Below are 23,896 nucleotides of genomic sequence, written 5' to 3'. Positions count from 1 at the left end.
TTTTTTGTTTTCCTGGCTCTCATTACTCCCCTCACTGCCGCCCAGAAATGGGGGCAACCACAGCGACCGCAACGCAGCGGCGGCAATCAACGCACAGAGCGAGTTGCACAACAAAACAGAGAAACAGAGGCACCAGCGGCACCAGCAGCACTCTCCTGTTTCCACGTTCGAAAGTTGTGCTAAAAATTAATTAATTTCGCAATTTTCATAGATCGAAAAGTGGCAAGTGGCAAGCGGCAAGCGACACAGACACCAGGCCCGCCCCGCACCCCACTGTCGATTGTCAATTGCAGGCTCCTCCGATTATTTTCTAACGTTCGTCGAGGGGGGGGATATTTGCTGCTGCCGAAAAATTATGATGATTACCATCATCAGCCGACCAGCCGACCAGCCGACCAGCCGCCGAACCATGGGCTGGCCCCACACTAAGCCCCTGGGAGGGGGGTGGGGCGTGGCTAAATGTAAGGCGATTTGGCCATGATGGCTATTATAAATACCAATTTAATGAGCGCAACATATGCAATGGCGGGAGGGGGCAGGGGAGGGGAGTTGCAGCTGAACGTTTAATGCGATTACATGGCAGCGGCATATTTGTCATCCGAGGGGATCCGGTGGGGCCTTTTAGAGATGGTGTGGAGTCGCTCTCTCTCTCTCTCTCTCTCTCTCTGGATGTACTCCAGCAAGGGGCTTACACTGAAAGAAATGAGAGAAAGAGAGAGATGGAGATGAAGATGGTCCCTGTAGATGCTCTGTGGGTTCTGGGGGCAGATTCTCTATCCCCAAAGGTTTGCAAATGCGGAGTATCCTTTCGTTTATGGGGAAATCTAGGGGAAGAGTCCTATCGGAAGGATCTCTATTATGAATTTCTCTCAGTGCTTGCATCTGTATCTTTGCAACGTGTATGTGTATGTGTGTGTGTGTGTGTGTGTGTGTTTGTGTACGTGTACATGTCGGCTTCAACAAATCAAGTCAAATTACAGCAATGCTAAACAAGTAGCGGCATCGGCAGCGGCAGCTGAGTGGCCGCAGAAGAATCTGTGGCAAAAACAGCAAAGCGAAACGAAACAAAGCAAAACGAAACGAAAAGCGAACGACCGTCGCGTATCCAGCCACACAAAAGTCCGCATCCGTAAGATAGATTTTTACTAGTGCTGCTGCTGGTGCCCCTCTGCTGCTGCTGCCCCTCTGCTCTGTTCCTGCCACGCCAATTGCATGGCCATCGTGCATAACTTCAACTTGAAACTGGATTGTGTCTCGCTCTGGCCCACTGGTGGCATGCGGGCCACTGCAGTGCCAGTAGCAGCAGCAGCAGCAGCAGCAGCAGCAGCAGCAGCAGCAGCAACAAAATGTTGCAGCTCCGACAACAGTCGTTGCTCATTAAGTGCCACTCTACGACAGTTGTCGCTAATGCCAGTGTCCTCCACTGCACTGGACCTGCCCTGCACTGCCCTGCCCTGCTCTGCTCTGCTCTGCTCTGCTCTGGGGGTCGTCGTCATGGACCATGCCCTGGGGTTACACACACACACACACACACACACCCAGACACGAGTCCAACGTAAATTTGCAAATATTTACTCGAATCAGAGGCGAGGAGAGGACCAATTGCATATATGCCATGCTCTGCAGTCGGACATTCCTGGAATAAGCAGCAGCAGCGGGGCTTCAACCTTAAATGAGTGTTAGCTGAATGGATGGATGGCAGCAGCAGCAGACTCTGCAAATATACTCAACACTAAAGCAGAGAGAGAGAGAGACTAAACCCTTTCAATGGAGTGGGCTCTTCGAGGGGGATTAAAGAAGCTTCCGCCCACCCCCCCCCGCCCACTCTGGAAACCTCAAGCTGGTGCTTCCCTCTGGGGGATCATTGAGAGGTGCTGTCCAAAGCAATTATCCTCTGGCCATAAGTTGAGCGAAAACTTCACCTGCGGCTATCTGGGAATCAGTTCTTCTTCGTCTCCTTCCCATTTGGGTAGTGCCACTCCCCCCCTGCTCTCGCATACAATTGTCATATGACGAGTGTGTATACCTCTCGGTATTCTATTCTTCTGCCGTTTCCCGCTTGCCATTTGGCCATTGTCCGAGCGGGGCACTCCCTGCTTTTCGCTAGGTTTCCCTTTTGATAGCCATGTCCGAGCAGACGCCACACGGTGGGTACCTGCAGCACCTGCCTGCAGCGTGACTGCGAGGTGTGTCTGAGGTGTACTCGGGATTGGTTGTGGCTGGGAACCTCTGTCTAGATGGTGGGTCTCTTACGGAAGAGAGCCTAGACAGGAGCCAGAGCCAGTTCTCTTGCTCAGATCTCTCTCCCACTAAGTCTCCATCGCTCGTGGCATGCCAGGGAATGAGATAAGATGCTCCTCATATTGAGGGGTATATTGGACTGTAGACGCACAATGGTAAAAGCAGCAAACAAATATTAAGAGTCCAACAGAAGCCAGAAACTATGGGAAAAGTAAGGGAAAGTGACTTTTGACAAAGCAGTGTTGGTAAATGCTGAGATACTGTTTTGATCAGTGCCAAATAATGACATTCAAATAGTTCGAGAATTCGGAAAATAGTCAGAAATAAATGCCAAGAGAAAAACGTATACAAAATCAAAGAAATTGGAAAATAATCCTTGTAGTGCTAGTGCTGCAAACTCAATTCCAAAATCGTGTCGTATCTTCCTACGATGTGTCCACCGATTTACCCACCGGATGTGGGCTCGCCTCAGCGCACAGTAATTCACAACATACGCAATATTCAGGGAGGTGGTATCTTCAGACAATTGCTGCTGGATCTCAATCGTCCTGCAACATTTGACGACATTACAGGATGGCTGGTCCAACGCAACAGAAGCTTGGCTGATTTTCCGCGCTTTCGCGAGATAACTGCGCATTCCCTTCGCAGGGCGGTGCTAATGGGCCATCTTCACTTGGTGAATGGCCTCTATATCCCAAGACATTCCTAGGCTAATCAAAATTGATAATTCTATTATATTTTTGCAACCCCAAAAAAATATTTTCATCTGTTACGTCCTTCATCTTGAATAAAACACCTTTTCGTTGTTTTCGATTCCTTGAAAAAAAAAAAAAAAAAGACTATCGCATAGATGGGAGATCTTCTGCTTGACGTGTCACCAATTAGACGGTCATGTGGGGTCACCATTCGAATTGAGATCATCTCTTGGATGATTTCCCCCCCGAAATCAACAGCAGAGTGGGGTCACCACTCGACCAAAGTATGTGTGGGGTCACCCCTCAAATGGGGTCACAAATGTAGGAATTCCAGCGGCATTGCCTCAGCCATGTGTCAGATGTGTGAGGTGTTTGTCCACTTGACTTCCAGCGAAAGAGCATTCCATTCCAAACCATCTCTAAGAAGTCCACCCCCGGGAAAGATGTTCAAGTGGTTGTTTCCTACAGCAACCCTCCAAACGGCAGGACTCGGGAAGGGACAGAGAAGCAGGGCGGTTAATGACCATTCATTGTCTTACCTGACCCACTTGTTCCTCCATGGCACTGCCCCTGCCCCCTGCCATGACTCAGAGCTGGATATACTCGTCGTACTCCGATATTTGTGACCATATAATTTGTATTTAAAATGCAACAAGCCATCATTTTAAAGTTGCCGCTGCCGCTGTGCGTGCAGTTTGTCAAAAAGGAAACCCCAGAACCGCAGAGCCACTCCACTCCAGAATGAATTACAACTGCCGTCGAGACGATTGAGGTGGAGGCGGAGGCGGAGGTTCTGGGGGCAGCCTGCGGTGCTGCGGCTCAAGAAATGAAATTATTAAGTATTTGCCAGCCAGTTGGAGGAACAAAGGCCAAAGCTTTTAAATATTTAATAAGCATACAACAACAACTGTTGTAAGGGAAATTTCCATTTAAGGAAACACTGAATCCTGGATACTCTTTGGGGCTTGACGGCCGGTAAGCCACCTGAAAACCGTACGTAAGTTCTGCGACCGAGGGGAGTTGCCGCATGACGCGCGAAACCTGTCAAACCTTATGGGAAACCATATCCCTTTGAATAGTTGGGAAGATTATCTATCATCTATACAGTCTTTCCTCTATATATATCTCCAACATTAAAGGGTATCAATGCTGAAGTCGGTGGGACGGTCCGGTTCGGCTCGTTGTTGCCTGTTGTTGAGTCATGTCAATTGACTGACGGACGGACGGACGGACGGACGGACGGATGGACGGAGCGGTGTCCCCGCTGTGTGGCAGAGTGGAAGTGGATGCGGAATCAATACCCAGGGTATGGAGTGGAATGGAATGGATGGGACTGCCCTACCGCCTGCAGTGCCACGCAAGTACTTGTAAGGATACACACTCGTCCACGCACCCATACAGCCATACACCCATACACACTCACTCTGACGCACTAACGTTGACAATAAATGAGTAAAAATGACTCTCAACGAAATGAAACGACAAACGAGACAGCGCGACAGACGCAACGACGACGACGACAGCAGAAATCTGTCATCAACACGCGACGAACGAGACAGAGAGAGAGAGGAAAAAAAAAGAAGAAACGAACGAATACACTCGCACTCACACTCACACTCACACTCATTCAGTCATTCAGTCATTCACAGTCCACTCGCCCGCACCGAGGGCCATGAAATTTGATACGATGCGAGTGCGTCAGATGGTGGATTGGATTTGGGAGTCGAGTGGAGTGGAGGTGTACGTCTATAAGGTGGAAGGAGGCGGACAGAGACCAAAGCAATTTCCATTTCATATTTTTGTGGATGTTGTTTTTGTTGGAAGTATTTTTAAAAACCCAAATTTAAGTTGTAAACATTTTACATTAAATATGAGATAAATACACAGGAAAAAAGTTCTCTAAAAGCGGACAGTCCCGAAGGAGCGGAACACCCACTAATTTCCAGGGACCGAAGGGGGGGGGGGGGGGGGTGCTGTCCATCAAGTGAACTTTCACGATGATATCGATCCACCGTGATGGGGGGGCGTTTGATGGGTTTTCAGATTCAGATTCCGCTTATGACTGGCGCTATTTTAATAGAGTATTTTATTATTTGTTTTGGACGGGTCCTTAAAGGACTCCTCCGCCCCCTAGGCCGCTAAGAGGGGAATTAACAATAACCTGAATGTCGTGACTTATGGCCCAAACTCGTCTTTTATTAGCCACACACATGTTGGACGACAGTACAGTACGACAGTCATTTGAGGTTATGTTTAATTTACGTTTTCCTGCTTTTATGATATTTGATGTTTGTATTTGGCCAAAATATGAACCATTATTGTTATGACTAGACGAGTCTTAATTTTCATTAAACAGAATGGGGGATTTCCTGCGGTTCCTTGGGATTTTTATATCCCAATTTGAGGTTATGTTTGACTAAGACGCTGGAATATTATGGGAATAAATATTAATATACCAAGAATGAATTTCTCTTCCTTGGATTCCTTGGTTTTCGGAATAAATTCCATATATATTTGATGGAATATAGTTTTTATTACCATAAATTGTGGTATATCTGGTATAATCCTAGGGTATTACTTGTCAGATATATATAAGAACGTTCGGATGGCTCAGTGGTAACCCATGGAACTCTCTTTCGTTTTAATTTCTTGACTTTAGAGGCGACTCTCGTGGCTGTGGCGAGAGATTTACAGCCTGCCGTTCCTGTAGCCGTACCTGTCCTAATCCCGGTGATGTAGCAGCATGCAGCATGCGGCATGTGAGCAGCGTGCAACATATTTCACAACTCTCTCGTGTGGCCAGAACAATGCGAAGGCTTTCAGATGAGGGGAAAAACTCGTACCTGACCCGAAAATGCGGAAAACAAAAGCAGAAAACTGCATGCAGCACCTGGGATTGGGACTGGGATTGGGATTGGGATTGGGAGTGGACACATAGCACACGCCCTGTGAATGTATCTGTATCTGTATGTCGCCCCTTTTAGTTTTTATGACTTTGTGAAATATTTTACAACTTTACATGGAAAACGTATACAAATATGTATTTGTGGGGTAGCATCTGTGTGTGTGTGTGTGTGTGTGTGTGTGTGTGCTTGAGGTTTTTTAATGTCATTTATTTTGTTAACCTCGAAAACAAGTTGAAACCTGAGCCACAAGAGAAAAAACAGAGACGGCAACGGCGACAGAACCAGCCACAAAATTAAATAATACCAAGCTTTGTATTCGATGCTCAAGATGATGATGATGGAGAGGAGCCCCCACCACACACACCAGAGATAAAGATAAATATCAGTAAAATAAAGATTAAGTACGCGGAGGGGCACTTGTGGCGCCATTGTAATAATAAACCCACCGAAAAGATACAGAAATCCAAGCGCAAATCAAATAGAGCATAATCTATGCATAAACCCGAGTGGGTAAACCCGAGTGGGAGGGATCTTGAGATGCGTAGAGCTCTAGACTTGATCGGGAAGGCCGAACACTGGGATACCCTTGCGGATTGATGCTTTCTTGTGGCAGTGATTCGATTTGTACCTAGTTTTGATATATACCACTCTAAAACTAAAGATTTTGACTACAATTTTTTGATAGATCGCTTACTAGCTATCGGTATCCCATAGAAGAAGAAAGATTGTTGCCTTCTTTCTATATACTTCGTAGTCTTTGCACCATCTTCCAGAGTATTAAGAGCTATTCGAAGCAAAATCCCCAGCAAATCCAAATAAAGTATAATTTAGGGGATATATTTATGTACTACTACTCACGTATGCATGATAGGGAAGGGGGGATCTTGAGAGTGGGACCTGCACTTGATCACTTGTTTGGGGGTATCCGAAAACGAATCTGAATCTGAATCCGAAAATGAAAATGAATGTGAATGCGAGGCACAAATTGAATTTGATTGTTCAAGTGATTGTCTCTCGGGGTCTGTATCTCTGCATCTCTGCATCTCTGCGTCTCTGTATCAAATGTAAATCAGAGGAGGGTCTCTCGTATTATTCAAATTCCACTCAGAAACAGCTGGCACACTTCATTACCATAAGGTTGGGCCCTGGGCCCTGGGCCCCGGACCATATGCAATTGGATGTGTTATTATGCCTTTTGGTTGCTTATCAAAATGAAAATTCAAATTCAACTATAACAGCACATTGTTTGCCACGCCCCCGCTTTCGCGCCACACCGCTCCAGACCCTTGAGTGGGGAAGCCCCTTCATCAGCATTCACATCCACATCCACAGCAGCAGCAGCAGCAGCAGGCAGACCAAAAACAAAACCCAAACAACACTTGGAGAGCTGCAAAAGTGACACTTCTAAGAGATTAAAGTGACATGTAGTGGCCTGTCCCACACTCTCTGAATGCCTGACAGACGGACGGACGGACGGACGGACTGCCTGACGACACCTTCCACCATGTGGAAAGTCGAGGCGGAATGGTAGCGGGAATTAAGAGCACCCGAGTATTTGTTGGGGGCTCTATGCATAGATTAATAAATTATAAGCCGCCTCTCCTCTCCCCCCTCCTCTCTCTCTCTCTCTGAATGGAAGTCGCACTGATTACACTCACAGAAAAGGAAATGTATGTACATGGGCCTGGGCAAAGGCAAAGAAAGACCAGAAGGAGCTTGGGATCTCTTGAGCAGAGAGCAAGCTTGGGACTAGGCTTGAGCGAGTGAGGGAGTGAGGGAGAGAGTCGAGTGTGTGCTTGACCTTGACGTGGGCTTGGAGGCAGGAAGCTTAAAGCTTATGCTCTCTTAAATTAAAGTGCGAAGGTGATGGCACTTGCAGTAGATCCGTTTGATAGGCTCTCTTTACAGCAGAAAAGCCCACTTAGGAGATCTCTTAACCAGATAGCAGGGCAAAGAGCTAGCTCTCTCTCTCTCTCCCTCTTTCTTTGGTGGACAAAACTGAATGAAAGCCTCTCCTTGTCCAGGCTTTGATCTGTGATTCTCTAGTCCAACGAAAGACCAATAAAAACTCTCTTCTTTGGAGTTTCTCTCGGTGTACATTCTGCTGTACTGCTGTTGTTGTTGTTGTTGGTGCTTTCTTTTCATTTCAACTCCTGCGGGACAACTCAACTGTACAGTCATTGGGCTCCCCCGTGCCTCATCTTGCACTCTTTCTATCTGTCTTTCTTTCCTCGTTACTTCGTTTCTGCCTCCCCCGCTGCCATGTGAATGTGGAGCAATTAATGTTTGTGTTTTGTCATTTCATGCCCAGGCAATGCCGCTCCTCCTCCGCCTCCACTGCCCGTGCTCCTCTGATGTTCTTACATTTTATGCGCATAATTAAGCCGGTGTATCCGTAAAAGTATGCGACACTTCCGGCTCGGACAAGCAACATCCCAGCATCGAAGTGGAGTCCAGACCAGACCTTGCTCTCCCCCCTTTCCATTCTTCTTTTTTTATGTCATTATTTTCTGTATTATTCCGTAATACAATTCATTGAGAATTGACCACGCTTCTCAGGGGCTTACTCTCTTGCGAGAGAGGGAGAGAAGGAGAAATGAAAGAAGCTCAGGAAATGCCAGAGCACGAAGGCCATGGAATGCAACAGTCGCTGAGAAGGAAACACGAAAGATTCTTTCTTGATTTATAATAAATATAAAATTCCAATTCCAAAGGGAAAGGGAAAGGGAAAGATCTTTAAAAAATTATCTTTTTGGACAGATATGTGGATAGGTATTTCCTGCTCTATTCAGCTTGTAAATGATATCTTCGACTCCCCTTCAAGATCTCTCTGTAATTATTTCTGTTTTATATCATTTCCCGCCATAGATCCATAATTGTGGGATACTTGAGCACTAATTGAGGGTGTCTCTGTCTTCCACACGAATACTCGTGTCTATGAATAAGAACCTGGAACTGGAACCTGTTTTGTTTTGCTTTCTCGAATGAGAATTTTGGGTGTGGGCGGGGTGGGGTGGGGGGTAGTACTATAGAGTGTTCCCATCTCAATTCCCATCTGATATTGATTGTTTGCACTTTGTTTTTGTCCGTTTTGTGCCTTGTCCGCAGTTTTCTTTCTCTAGTTTCCTTATTTATTGTGATTTTGCTGCTTCTGCTGCTGTCTTTTGCCTCGTTCATTGATTAAGGCTCAACATTTACGCCAAGTTGGCATGTTTGACTTGTCTCCAGGCCTAATCCCACTCCCACTCCCACTCCCCCCTTGATAACTGTATATGGCTTATCTGTCAGAGAGCAGAGAAGAAAAACACCATTTTGACACATGTCATAGGCAATGGGCAAACACACAGAGAGGGTGGGGGGGGGGAGTCCGATTACCCCCAAGAGATTTGCACTCTGTACTCTCTCTCCCTCTCATGTAAGCCTCAGAAAAAAAACAAATCACTTGAGGGCACCGTCCCGATCCCACTCCCAAGTGGCGCGCAACTTGGATTTATTTGAATTAAGAGCATACTTAAGCGTAATTTATTGGAAAATCCACAAGAGCCCCTCTCTCTCTCCCTCCAGACATCAAGATAGCACCATAAATCTATGGCCACTCTTAAACCACGGTATGAGGTCGCATCATTAAGAAGAACTAGGATGACATTCCGTCCCCCCCCCCCCATCCCCTCTTCCTCTGGCTCTAGCACTCTTTTGTTTGTCCAAATGTCTCACTCTTTTAGTTGTATTTTTCGCGTGTTATCTCTTAATGTCAGATACCATGGCAGACCCGATGGTACTGAGGGTCCATGTGTCTCTGTTTGTGTGGGCGTCTGTCCGTTCTGTTGGTACAAGGATTGCATTAGGTCTGGTTACATCTGTGTTTGCTATGGCAAAAAGCCTATACAATTACCCAGAATAATATTCCATTACCAACCAAACATAGAGTCTATGTTCCAAAAGTCCTTTAGCAGGATTACGGCACACATACTGCCACCTTTGGCCTCTCACTGGGAAAATCTCAGCTCAGTTTTCGAAACAAAAGACCCGCAAGAAATAAATAATCCAAATAGAATTCCTAATACACATCCAAGATTCTATGATTTTCGGCTTTAAATTGAAAGTTTCAATTATGATTTTCATTAGGCCATCAATCGGTATGGCCGTAATCCACATTGGAAGACTATAGTTATAGTCGTGGCTTTTTTTCCAACCAGCCCCTCGGATTCCCCTTGGCCCAGCCCCATCGCCAGCCGCTGCTTTGTCTAGTGCTCTGAGGCTCGGAGAAGGAACGAGTTATTGGCATGCATTGAATTTGCCATGGAATTTGTGGGCCTGAAGGGGTTCTCCGCTCTCTGTTGTGGGGCTATTGGGCCCGGGAAGGTGGGGCGGCCGGAGGAGTAGTCAAGCAAAAGAGTAGACAATCAGTGGCATGTATAGAATTTCACTGATTTATGTTTCATAAAAGACACAGAGAGAGGCCACGACCAGGACCAGACTTCAGAGACGGAGATTCCCTCAAGGCAAACGTCCCTCCCATCCTGGGTGACAATGCAGTGATTACATCTTTTGAGCCCCCCACCTCCGCCTCCGCCTCCGCCTCGGCCTCGGCCTCCCACCCGCACACACATTTCCGTGATGTGAAAGGCATGCCTTTGCTGTTCGACAAAATATTTTCTTCCTCTTGAAAAGAGCTTTCAGTGGGAGCAGAAGAGAAGAAGGCTGAGAGGGGGGAGGCTGATAAATTTTTGATTAAAGGCCCTTCGCCAACATACGAGTCTCGTGCATGCTTTTGATAGGCTCCATGGATATGATATGCATTATGCGTGCGTGTGCGTGCGTGTGCGTGCGTGTGCGTGTCTGTACATATTTTTATTGGGGACTGGAACTGGGAGCTTGTTCAAATTACATTTAACATTCAATTGAGTTTTCTCTTGATTGCCGATTAATACTCAGAGAGAGAGAGAGAGCGGCCGCTGATTGCTCCAGTTATCCAATAACCGAAAATTTCATAGTCAGAAATTGGATTGGGAATCAGGAAACAACATCAATCGCGTCTGTCAGTTATCCATATGTTAATTTAAGCAATTATTTTTTGGAATAAAACCAGAGACAGAGACAGCGACAGAGAGCGAAACAAGAATATATTTAACATGTCAATTTGAAAATTAAGAACAGAACATGACAGATTCGAAAGAGAGGAGAGCCACCACCACAGGAGCCAAACATAGATTGAAATTTTTGTCCAGTAAATGAAGACTGGCACTTGAGAGGGGGAACCGAGAGAATCATTAGAGAATCACTAGATTTAATTGGGCCAAAGTGCTCTTAAATATGATTTGTGGTTTGTGTACAGTTCAGGGGAGGGGCGAGCGGAAGACAATCTCAAGCAGATTGTAGTCCAGAGCAATTAAGAGATACTCCCGCGCGCGTACTCGCGGGAATTCAGATAACGGATTGCCTCCGGTTCTGGTAGGTTAGGAATGGATAAGGAACAACTACACATAAGATCCACTATAAGCTATCCGATTGCAACCGTTTTTAGTGGGTGTCCCAATAATATCCATATGTACAATCATGAGAAATTTCAGAGTTCCATCTAGAAATTCCTGTCTCTCGTAGCTCAACGAAAACACATGTTATCTAAACATCTGATAATTCCTCCCTCCGACAGGTGTTTGCGTGTGTGTTCCAAGGGTTGCACAGGGGTCACAGCGCTGGGGCCAGTGCCCCTTCACTAATTTGATGGTTAGGCAATATATCATTGGATCTTTGGAGTGTGACAGTTGAGAAAATAAATTTCCGGCCACTTGATTTCTCTTCTTCATAGATACATATACATTTATAGAATTTAAGTGAAGTAAATATACGGTATATACGTATATATTCGGTGGCAATTTCCTGTCTGAGCGGTGCGACGCTCTGCGATGGCTTGCCGAATTTATAGATAATTTTTCATGATTTTCCACCGACACATTTTCTCATTTTCCCTCTCAATTTGTTGCTCTTCCCATTGCAGATGCGCCCAGCAGCAGGTCTCCGCTGCCGCTGACGGAGACGATGATGCCACTGATGCCGCTGATGATGATGAAGTTGCTGCCGGGGCCACAGACCAACTGCTGACAGCCAAGTGCATCTGCAAAAGATACAAGATACACGGGAGGAGGAGAGACGATACACAAAAGCGAAAGGAACAGTGCATTTCCTGCTGCTACCTAAACGGGACGGCGTCCGAGAATCTACCTACATTTTCGAGTGGAAGTGAAAAGAGGGTAGCCCTGCCACACTCGCCACTCGCTACTCGCCACTCGCCACTCGCCGCTCTCGCAGTCGCAGTCGCAGTTTCTGCTGGATGTTTTCGTAGCGTAGTAGCCCAATCATCATCTGCTTTCATTTCGGTCAAGAAGCGCGTTCGCGACGGCTGCACAGAAAAACGAACGACAGAAAAAAAAGAAAACAATAACCGAAGTGAGCGCCGGGGAGTGCGTGCGCGCGTGTGGATATTCCGCCTCCGCCCCCAAAAATCCAAAGAGAGAGAAATACAGTGAGAGTGAGAGTGCCGTTAGCCCCCATCAATCCTTTCGTTCCATTTCCGGGCAAATATTTACTCAATCCGAATACGAATACGAATCCCTGATTGGTGTTGACAAAGTGGCGTCCGCCCAGGAATCCTCCGACGGCGCTTTCAATTAGGAACAAAAGCTGCAAGCTGCTGCTTAAATGTGCCACAATGGCACCGCCGTCCAGGACGACGACGAGGCTGCCATTATCAGCACCAGCACCAGCACCAGCACCAGCTCCAGCCCCAGCCCCAACACCACCCGCACCATTCCGGCGCCTGCCACTGCCACTGGTCCTGCTGCTGCTGTTGGTCCTGCACCATGAGGCCATCGTACGGCCCGTCGGCGCCGAGCCATATGCCATGGGCGGCTTTGGCAGTGCCAGCGTCGCCAGCGGCGGCCTGGGCTCCGTGGGCATACACATACCCGGGGGCGGTGTGGGCGTCATTACGGAGGCCCGCTGCCCGCGGGTCTGCTCCTGCAGCGGCCTAACCGTCGACTGTTCGCACCGTGGCCTCACCCAGATCCCCCGAAAGATCTCAGCAGATGTGGAACGACTGTGAGTACAAACCAATCGAAGGATTACCTGGATAGCCTTCTATCTGCCTAGTATTTAAGGACAAATAATCATAATCAAAGAAAATGTGTTCCATCAAATGGATTTTCTGTAGCCAGACCTAACCAAATATTTGTGCAAATTTCATTCTGATTCATTTTCAAATATTCTTTCCACAAAAATCCACCTTTCAAATGCACATTTTCAATCCCAGAGAACAATCAATCCCCCCCCCCCCCCCCCCCCCCCATGGAGAGAGAGGAAAACAAAGATTTCCGCTCAAACCAGACACAATCCCCAATCAATATCAATATCAATGGCAATACCTTTCAAATCTGCTCAAAGACTTCCTTTTAGGAAGGACCAATGACAAATGCTGAATACTGAATACTGAATGTCGGAATACGGCCCTGCACGGGCCAATTGTTCAAATATTATGCACACTCTATTAAAATAATAAAGCCCCGACGGCGGCAGACCAGGCCAGACACACGCACACGCACACGCACACGCCTGATAGGCGATGGACGATGATGGTCGGATTTTCTGGGCTCCGTTCCGGCCGGGATTCGTCTGGGGTTCTCGGCGTTCTTCCGTTTTGTATTTGTTTAAAAATCTACATAGTCAAACAACAACAAAAGCAACAGGAGCTGGGGGACAAGCAAAGCCATGACCATGACATCGTGTCGATAACGAGAAAACAAACGAACGGAAAAGGTCCGGTGAGCGGTGGCCAGTGCCAATCCCCCACCTCACCCGCACACTCTTCGAAATCAGAGCTATATTCGTGTCTCTGTCTGTTCTCCCTCTCCCTCTCTCTCTCTCTCTCTTACATTAAATCGCCATTAAGTTTATTAATTGTCGCCGAAGGAGTCCCCATCAAGCACATCAGGGGCACCGCCACAGCGACCAAACCATAATTGTTGCATGCCGCGTCGACTCAAATGCATTAAGGCAATCGCTCGAGCCAGTCGTACATACATCTCTCCGTCTCTGTCTGCGTCTCGGTGTCCCCTGTCCATCGCTCGCAGTCGCCACATAAATTAACGCGCCGGCAATTAGCAAGTGTATGCAGAATGCCTTTCAACCTCTGCTGCTGCTGCTGCTGCTGCTGCTGCTGGAGCCCCCCAAACCGACCTCAAAAGCCATGCTGTTGTCGTGGCTGCAGTTTTTCTACATAAATTAATAACAGATATCAGCCAGAGTCAGAGCCAGAGCCATTGCCAGAGCATTATAGCCCATTTCAGTTGTAAGCAGTCAAACAGGCAGCAGAGCAGAGCAGAGCAGAGCAGAGCAGAGTGGCGGCCATCGTTGGATCGCTCTCGAGCGCCGCTCAGGGACACATTTGGTATTTATTTTGTTATGTAGCCATTTATTTTTTAATGCTCTCTCTGGCACACACAGAAATAAACGAACGGCAACAGCAACAGAAACAGAAAACATATCAACATGCACGACATATTTGCATATTAAAATAGCAATGCAATGCTCTGAAAACCCCGCGAACACAGGGAATGGGAATGGGAATGGGTAGGGGGTAGGGGGCACGGGGGGTATGGGAAATGCAGCACACAGGGTGCTTCAGGCTTCAGTGCTTTGCGAGAGAAAGATGTCACATTTTGAGTGACATTCCTGGGCAGAGTGGTAGTGGCAGTGGAAGTGGGAGACTTGTGTGTCAGAGTGCGAAGAATGTGTCAAGAGAGACTCGGGAACAGCTTAGGGAAAAGCCACAATGAAGGAGAGCGAGAGCGAGAGCAAAGAGGAGCCAAAGGTGTGGAAATGATGCGAGTGAAGTGCTTGACGCAGAGAATTATGATTTCAACAGATTAAAGACAGTGTCTGACGATGGACAGGGAGGAGATCTACATACATAATTGAAGGCTGTCAAAGGGAAATTCGATAGGGAATTAATATTTTAGTTGGAGGCAAAGCTCAAAGAGGAAGCTTTGAAAAGTATTTCCATATACTCGTATGTGAATAATTTCCAATAATTGATTTTGGAATATTCAATGACCGCAGCTTGAGGCACCCTAATGCCGAACAGAACCAGAACACACACACACACGTGCACACATGCACCACACATCAAATATTGAACACCTATTGGCCTGTCGATGCACAACGGATAGCAGAAGGAGAGACACAGAGCGGAAGAGGGGGGAAAAACAATGGCAAATGCAAACTGGGACTCCGCACCGCAAGCCTTCCGCCCCGCCCGCCAGCCCGCTGGACAAGTCATTGCCATTTAATTACACAGAAAACGGAACTAGACTGAAGCCCAACGTGCGAGAGGGAGAGAGGAAAGGAGTAGCAGGGCAGATCTAAGCTCTGACAAGCAGCCCAGCCGTGCCTGTCCCTGCCTGTCCCTGTCCCTAGTCCTATCCCTGTCACCCACACAGTTTACTCGATTGACACGACAGCATTTTTGCACATCTAATGTTCGGCGAGGGAGAGTGGGAGCGGGAGTGGGAAAGGTTCTCTCGTCTCTCCCTTTCACACCTGAGAACGACTAATTTATAGCAGCAGCTGCTTCCCGTTGCTTTGCCGCTCGATACCCTGTTTGCTGGAGGGTATTATGGTGCAGGGAAGGACTTGAACCTGCAATACAAAAGTGTTTCTAAAGATAAACCCATCAATCATTACATACTTAATTAACATGAGTATCCACTGCCTCTTGCCCAATCGTTCCGAAAGGGTATCTAGAGCTAACTATCTTCAGCTGCTTCAGCAAGAGAGGCTCTGGGCACACATCAAAGAGAGCCACAAAAGAGCAAAAACCAAAATGGCACCTAATTGGGAAGGAAGGAGAGAGGGAGCAGGCAGCAGGCAGCAGGCGACAGGCAGCAAATACCAACAAAAGCAAAAGCGAAACAGAAACAGAAAACACAAAAAGCTTTCGTATCGGAGCGACCCCACATAGGACTTAATGAAGTTAAATGTCTAAATGTTTAATTATAAGCCAGAGAAAAACGGCAAAAATTATGCACAGACCAACCAAAAATGATTTAAACAAATTACACGGAAAAAACCAACGCCACCGCCGCAGAGCCACAGAGCCACAAAGCCAGAAGCATTTGAAAAATGTTTAGCAATTAGGCAGCCAGATAAAGATAAAGAGAGAGGGAGAGGCAGTGCCAGAGGAGACGGAGATTGAAGCTTTTGTTTTTTCTTCTTTCGCTTTTACAACAAAAGCAAAACCGATCGAAAATCGCACCGCATTGTTGTTGTTGGTGTTGTTGGTGAATATGCTCTTGGTGTATGGTGTAATCTGTTGGATCTAAGCAAGAGGAGATGATGCCCACAGATGTGGAGAGATATTAAGCTCATTAAAATCTGTGTGTGTGTGTGCGCGAGAGAATATGGGCTTTGCTTTGCCTCCTCTTCGGAGAGTACGTCTACACTGGCGCAAAACATCGGCAAATCTTTTCGCTATCTTTGAGGATATTAATCAGCGATCATTCCTCCTGCCAGGATATTGTAAGTCTGTTTGGAAAACCTAGATCTAGATGGTGAAAACCATCCTAGTTTCATCCAATTGTCCGTCCTGCAGTAGTCCGTCCTCCTAAAATTGGTAATTCGAAATTCTCCAATGGAAAACCGAGTCCCTGGCACTCTGTAGCTCTCAATAAACGTAGTTGCATTGCAGTTCCCTAAGCCCAAAAGGCTGTAAATATAAGTTGTGTCCTTTTTGACTTAAGATCTACCGCGTTTCCCGAGAAGCAGTATAATTTTCTCAGTGTATATTTCCGACTGTGGTTCGCAGGGGACTGGGCACTGGGGACTGGCTGGCAACTTGATGCGGGATTCATTAAGGCTTAAGCCTGAACAAAAAATATTTTACGTTTCGGGTCGCTGAAGGTCTTACTACCTGTCGGAGTCGGAGTCTCTCGAACCTTGCTCAAAATAAGCAGCTGAGACCGGACCTGCTGTAGTTGTTGTAATCGTTGTTGTTGTCTGATGGTGGGCGGGGAGGGGTTCGTCTGCGCATGTGCACACGGTTCGGTACGGCTCGGTACGGTTCGGTTCGGACTTCGGTTGAGATCGTTGCAGAGATGCTCACTATCCGGGGCTGCTCTTTTGTATCTCTTTTGGCTGCATTTCATTGTTATGACATCTACAGGTAACAAATTTTACCTCTGTTTCTCTTTCTGTCTGGCTGTCTGCGCCAACCAAAACGAGTTCCCAGTTCTTCCTTCTTCTGTGGGACCACATCTGGCGGGGTTCCTCCATGTTCAATGATTAAATATCATATTTTCTTTATCGGCAACAACAGGCAGCACGAAATCTTTCACTCTTTCACTCTGTTACTCTCCGGGGCAGCCTCCATTCCACTCCATATCTCAGATTCTTGTTTTATACTTGTCTTACAAGCAATTAAAAAAAATTATCGCTCTGCCTTGAATGTGAATGAGTGGTGTGTGTGGTGTGTGTGGTGTGTGTGGAGTGTGCTGGGGCTCCTTGGGTTACAACCAACAACAGCATGAGACTTGCAACATAATTAATGCCATTCCTTTAATCGTAATTTCTTTATCTATATTTGCAGCGATTTGCAGGGCAACAATTTGACCGTGATATACGAGACGGACTTCCAGCGGCTGACCAAGCTCCGAATGCTGTGAGTATGCGCCAAGGAAGTGCTCTGGTCTATAGAGTGGAAGCATTAGTTAGCCCCAAGGAATGTGCTTGTGCATGTAAGGGATGTGATAGGGAAATGCCATCCGAAAGATGGATGCGCATGGACGCGGTCAATCAATTTAAAGATTCAAGATTATTTATTTTCAAGAAGCAGCTTCAGATGATCTGAAAACTACGATTTGCGAATGTTACACTCCAATATTCTTTAATTTGTTAGTCAGTGTGGGTCTAGAGGACTGACAGATCATCCGAAGACCAAGTTTTTGATAACAAAAAAGATCCTATCACATCTACGTACATATAAACCATTCTTTAGAGTTTTATTTTATATCTTTATACCATAACTTTACACATTTCCACTTACTCTCTTCTGTATCCATCAGCCAACTGACTGACAATCAAATCCATACGATTGAGAGGAATTCCTTCCAAGATTTGGTCTCGCTGGAGCGACTGTAAGTACATAGACGGCATCCCACATTACAGATACATATGTACTCTGTAATTGTACTCTCCTTTTCTACCGATGCTAGTAGCTGCATGAAGAAATTTTGAACATAAAAATCAATTACTAACCCATTTTTTGAAGCTCTTTTATTGGAACCTAACACGAGTGCATATCGTATTTATATAGATACATACAATATAGTAATATAGCTAGCTTGATGCGAGATTTCGTTTCCAATTTCGAATTTCGTTAATATTTTGTGTATCTGATTCCCGTATTTCGTTCTCTGTTTTATTTAATTGCATATCTCTGCCGTTTTTTGACATCTCTCTACTTTCGTTACCTTTTCGTTTTGCGTGCCTAATATGCTCGTCACCAAACACCAAACCAAATCGAAACACCAAAAACAAAAACCAAAAACCACAACAAAAACAACCAACACTCTAATCAAACCAAACCAAACCAAACCAAATCGAATCGAATCAATCAGACGCCTAAACAACAATCGACTAAAGGCAATTCCTGAAAACTTTGTGACAAGTTCAGCGAATCTTTTGCGATTGTAAGTACTCGTTAAATCGAATCGAAAGTAGCCGATAGTAGTCGAATACTTGTAGCCATCTGCAGCGATGTGCTGTGGACAGAACGATACTAACATTCCCGATCCATCCCCCCCCCCAGGGACATTTCGCACAATGTCATCGCGACGGTGGGCAGACGCGTCTTCAAGGGCGCCCAATCGCTGCGCAGCCTCCAGCTGGACAACAATCAAGTCACCTGTCTGGACGAGCACGCCTTCAAGGGTCTCGTGGAGCTGGAAATACTGTGAGTATACTGTGCTGTAAACTAGGTCCCCAAACTAAACTAAAATCCCAGCTACTTTGCCGAATTGCCAAATGAATCAATGAACGAGAATCTCAGTGTGCGAGAGGGAGCGGGTCAATTAATCAATGAATTAGTGCCTTTTGTTAATCAATCAGCTTGGGAATTAGTGAATGAATTAAAAATCAATCGGTTAATGTTGGCCTGCCCAAATTACATAATAAATGGTTTAGCTTTTGGGCCAAGAGATAAACTAATCGAAGCCCCCGAAATGGTGGCCATTTATCAAGCAATTCGAATGGGAAAGAGGGGAAACACGACCAGCAACAACCCAACACGATATATTGATATGTTTCGAGGGTATCCACACATTGGAATGATGAAATGAAACAAGATGAAACATGTATTTGAGTAATCCTTAGGCTAGCTTTGAAATTCAAAGGAACAAACGTAAATGGAACAGAAATAATGCTGAATTAAGACCAATGAATACAAGGAAGAAATACTCAAGTCGAAGAGAACCTCTTAAGAAATGGAACAACGGAATAGAACAAGACTTTTGCTAAAGGCAAGCGTGCCTTCAATCGAAGCGTTAAGGGGAACGGAACGGGAAATAATCGTATGTTGCAAGCCAATTGGAACAACGGAATAGAACAAGACCACTGCCCTGCCTCGTCTTTCGAAGAGGAAACCGATGGGATGGTAAATTTTAATTACATTTCGATCAGCACTCGATCTCTCTGTTGTGCTGTGGTCCCGGGCCCATCCCATGCCTGAAAGAGAAAACATAACTAGCCAAAAAGATGCGGCCCAGCAGATAAAGTCAACTCCATCCTTTTCTCCTCCTTAACCAACTATGTATCTGTCTGCCTTTTTGTCTGTGTCTTTCTATATAGTACTGTTTGTATCCTCTCTCTCTTTCAGAACGCTGAACAACAATAATCTGACCGCTTTGCCGCATAATGCCTTCGGCGGACTGGGCAGATTGAGGGCGCTACGACTGTCGGACAATCCGTTTGCCTGCGACTGCCATTTGTCCTGGCTGTCGCGCTACCTACGCAGCGCCCCGCGGCTGGCCCCCTACACCCGGTGCCAGTCCCCCTCGCAGCTGAAGGGCCAAAACGTGGCGGACCTGCACGACCAGGAGTTCAAATGTTCAGGTATGTTAGACGGCTATATGGCATGCTCTTGTGTGTCTGTGCAACATGTTGTTGCACTCTGCACTCTGCAGAAGGCGCTACCACAAATAGACAGACATTTCAGCTCCGTTCGGTCCCGTTTCCATGCCTCTCCATGTGGATGTATCCGCCAAATTAATTAGTTTTATATGCCAAAGCAGCCATCGAGCGATGGCAAACACAAAGCATTATAAATCATAAGCAGTCATATGGGCACACCCCCGCTTCAAACGCCCACAAACAGCAGAACAGTAGGGGGCGGGGGCAGGGGCATATGAAGAGAAGTTGTCTTACTTTCAGCAGATCGAAGCTTGGAATACTCTTCAAACCATACAATCCATGAGAGCTGGAGGATGAAACTTATCGGAACTGTCTAGAAACCCATAAGAGACCTCCCCACTAAGACTGGTCTCATCATCGGCCAGTCCTCGCAACTATCTCTCCATTGTGTAATGACTCCTTTTAGGGAATCCAAAAGTTAGGGCCAAACCATACAAACCCCTTTCGGCGAGGGTATAACAATAACCACTTGGTGGTTTTGGTGGCTTCATCGCTTGCTCTCTGGCTCCACCGCTCAGCTCATCCCATCGACTCGACTCGACGTCGTGTGTTTGCCAAAACGTTTAACGCCGTTGAAATCATCTTCTGTATGTGTGTGTTTTTGGCTTCTTTTCTCAACCGAAAGATGCAGAGATGCAGATGCTCGAGCCGAGGCTGAAGCTGAAGCTGCGGCAACGACTGCGGGCCAAGTGGCAAGCCAAGGCGCTGAGCCAAGTGAATGGGAAATTGGCCACAATCGAGGCGCAGAGCACAGAGCGTACAGAGCCGCTCAATGAAGCGGAAAATGTGCCCCATCCCCATTCCCATTCCCATTCCCAAACCGTATACCGAACGAAACGAAACGAAACGAGTTTTCTTTCCTCAACCTCCTTTTTGTTGAACAGCGGAATGGTTAGGGTATTCGTGGTTGCTGTTTTTGGGCAGCCTCTGAAATTGATATACCAATGCGGGGGACATGATATGGATATGGATATGGATATGGAGATGAGATTGAATGTCCCTGAGCGGGGCTGCTGCTGACCCGTGTGTCATGAGATCTGATACTTTCGATACTACTTATGCCATAATGATGGATTCCTGCGATTGGATAACATTCCGAGAAGCAAGTTGAACAAGATTAAAGTTCTGAATTGAATCACAACTATTTGGGAGTCATCTTTGGGGAAAGAGCATCCCGTATTCCAGCTGGGACCCGTTCATGGCTTGATTTCTTTCCTTGTTTGACTTTCGTTTTGTATGAAATGCTATGGAATTATGTGGGTAAACATTTATGGCCAGCGGCTGGTTATAGTTGCACCTCCTCGTGCCCCATACCCCATACCCCACCCATTCATCCGAAGCCCCTCTTCTACGATATAGCGTGCTGTGCAGTAGCATTGATAATTATGGAGAGAGGGAGGGGCGGGGGGAGAGACGCCATCTTCCGTCTTGAAGTTCAAATTAAATTTGCAAAATAAGTAAGCCCCATCTTTCGGTTTTCTTCTGCAGGCCTGACGGAGCATGCCCCGATGGAATGCGGAGCGGAGAACAGCTGTCCACACCCATGCCGCTGTGCGGACGGTATCGTTGATTGCCGTGAGAAGAGCCTGACCAGTGTGCCCGTCACGCTACCGGACGACACCACGGAACTGTAAGTGGATCTCGGACTCCGAATCTCTCGAATCTCTCGAGTCTCTCAAGCCTTATGCATGCAAATCTCTCTTTACTCTTTACTCTTTACTCTTGACTCTTTCAGACGCCTCGAGCAGAACTTCATTACGGAACTGCCACCGAAATCGTTCTCCAGCTTTCGACGCCTGCGACGCATTGATTTGTCCAACAACAACATCTCGAGGATAGCCCATGATGCACTCAGCGGCCTAAAGCAGTTAACCACACTGTAAGTACGGATAATGCCAGCCCAGGGAACTGGCTGTGCCACGGGTATAGGTATCAGGTTTCAGGTGTGCTGCGGTCTCGACTCGTCTCGTCTGGTGCGACTGCGATGTGTGCGCAACAAGTAGCCATCACACACAACAAAATGTGCACTCACCTGAGGCTAAACTGAACTCAGAATGCGACTGAAGAGGCACTGTGTGTGGTGTGACAGGCGGGGCTCTGGGCCTGGCCACAAGCGAGCTAATCGGGCCCACGCTAAGAGCTGCCCGCAAGGCATCAGCTTACCTGGCTAACAGCTCTCCCACTTCTCTCGCCCTGCCAGTCCTTCATGGGTAGCCCTCATCGAGAGGAGTGCGTGACACGAGCTTAATGGGAGCTATAGAAGTGGTTCCTTCAGGACATTTCATTTGAACGTTTAACCACTTCCAATTGGGTGCCAGCCAGACGCACAAGCGAAAAATGCCAAAGAAAATGGCCGAGAATGCAAAAACAAAATTGAACCTTGTGGAAAACAATAGGATTCATTCAGGATTCCCGCACGTGTCACGTGGCATCCACGCCTCCCACGCCACACCCATCACTAGTCGGTTAAGCCAAAACCAGTTGCCGCCCGCAATGTGGCAACCACAGCCACACACACTCACACACACAGAAAAAAGGAAGAGGCAACAACAGCCTTAACCACTTTGTCTTGCCAGCCCAGTATTTTTGTGATTTCTTGTACATTTCTTTACCTTTTTTTCAACATTTGTCGTGTGTTTTATTTGTGTTTCTTTTCATGTTTGCTGCTGCTGCTGCTGCTGCTGCTGCCGCACCTCCGGCTTGAATGCTCCTCCTGCGCCACCCAACAGCGTGCTGTACGGCAATAAAATAAAGGACTTACCCTCGGGCGTTTTCAAAGGACTCGGCTCGCTGCAGCTGCTCCTGCTGAACGCCAACGAGATCTCGTGCATACGCAAGGACGCGTTCCGCGACCTCCACAGCCTCAGCCTGCTCTCCCTGTACGACAACAACATACAGTCCCTGGCTAATGGCACATTCGACGCCATGAAGAGCATCAAAACGGTGTAAGTACATGGAAAGAGACGACGACTCCTCCTCCTGCTGCTGCTGCTGCTGCTGCTCCCACCACTTGAATGGATGCCATGCCTCCCCTCCGCCTAAGGCATACTGAAAGCTCGAACATGCCTCCATGCCTCCATGCCTCCATGCCTTCGTGCATGCCATGCCATGCCCCATCTTGAATGGAGCATCAGGCACTTTGGTGTTAAACCTCTGAAGTGCATTTAGTAGTTCCCTTTGACTTGGCCCTCGCCTCGTCGTTGCCTCATCGTTGCCTCATCGTTGCCCCATCGTTGCCTCGTCTGCGCGTTGACATTTGTTTAGCGGCAAACAAGCGGCAGCTTCCAAACCTCCTTCTCGCTCTCCTCCTTCGGGATTCCCCCTGGTGAACCGTAAAGCCTTTCCAGCGAGAACAAAAGACGACTACGACGACGAGAAGACGCTGAGAAGAATTCTCTTTTGGCATCGATAAATGTACGCGGCTCCAGAGGTTGGGACTCTAAGTGCGCGACGCGAACCAGGATTTGTATGCCCGGGTGCAGGGTTGTCATCTCTCCTGTCAGCTTTTGTTCGCCATTAACTGGGTTGCTACCGATCAGATCTTTAAGCGGCAGACCCCTGTAAGCCGCTTGCGATCAGTGCCATCAATTTGGCAGGAGAAATTAAGGAACTCGACCACCGGTCATCTGTCAATTCCTATACCACAGGGTATAGGGTGTAGGGCATAGAAGTTTATCAATATGAAATCTATCAACGTTCCTTATTGAAAGGATTTCCCCCTGTGGCCTGGAAAACGAAATAAAAGGAGGGGAAAATGCATTCACAAGTCTGCAATTTCCCCGAGCATTTGTCAACCCTGCCGGGAATCGCTTTTAA

General features: G+C 47.0%; 1 protein-coding gene across 1 annotated transcript in view; it reads left to right on the top strand.

The window, feature by feature from the left end:
* The window catches only part of LOC108159366 (protein slit), a 54,998-nt gene that overhangs the window by 20,226 nt on the left and 10,876 nt on the right, over window positions 1-23,896 (top strand). Inside the window, 9 exon segments of the mRNA XM_017292590.2 lie at window positions 11,841-12,940; window positions 17,481-17,552; window positions 17,956-18,027; window positions 18,511-18,582; window positions 18,702-18,845; window positions 19,767-20,002; window positions 21,569-21,710; window positions 21,816-21,959; window positions 22,810-23,025. Of these exon segments, the coding sequence (XP_017148079.1) occupies window positions 12,552-12,940; window positions 17,481-17,552; window positions 17,956-18,027; window positions 18,511-18,582; window positions 18,702-18,845; window positions 19,767-20,002; window positions 21,569-21,710; window positions 21,816-21,959; window positions 22,810-23,025 (1,487 nt within the window). The 5' untranslated portion in view covers window positions 11,841-12,551.

Source organism: Drosophila miranda, chromosome 3 (genome assembly GCF_003369915.1).
Source record: "Drosophila miranda strain MSH22 chromosome 3, D.miranda_PacBio2.1, whole genome shotgun sequence".
Classification (NCBI taxonomy): domain Eukaryota; kingdom Metazoa; phylum Arthropoda; class Insecta; order Diptera; family Drosophilidae; genus Drosophila; species Drosophila miranda.
Note: the sequence above shows the minus strand (reverse complement) of the source record. Positions and strands in the feature narration are given on the sequence as shown.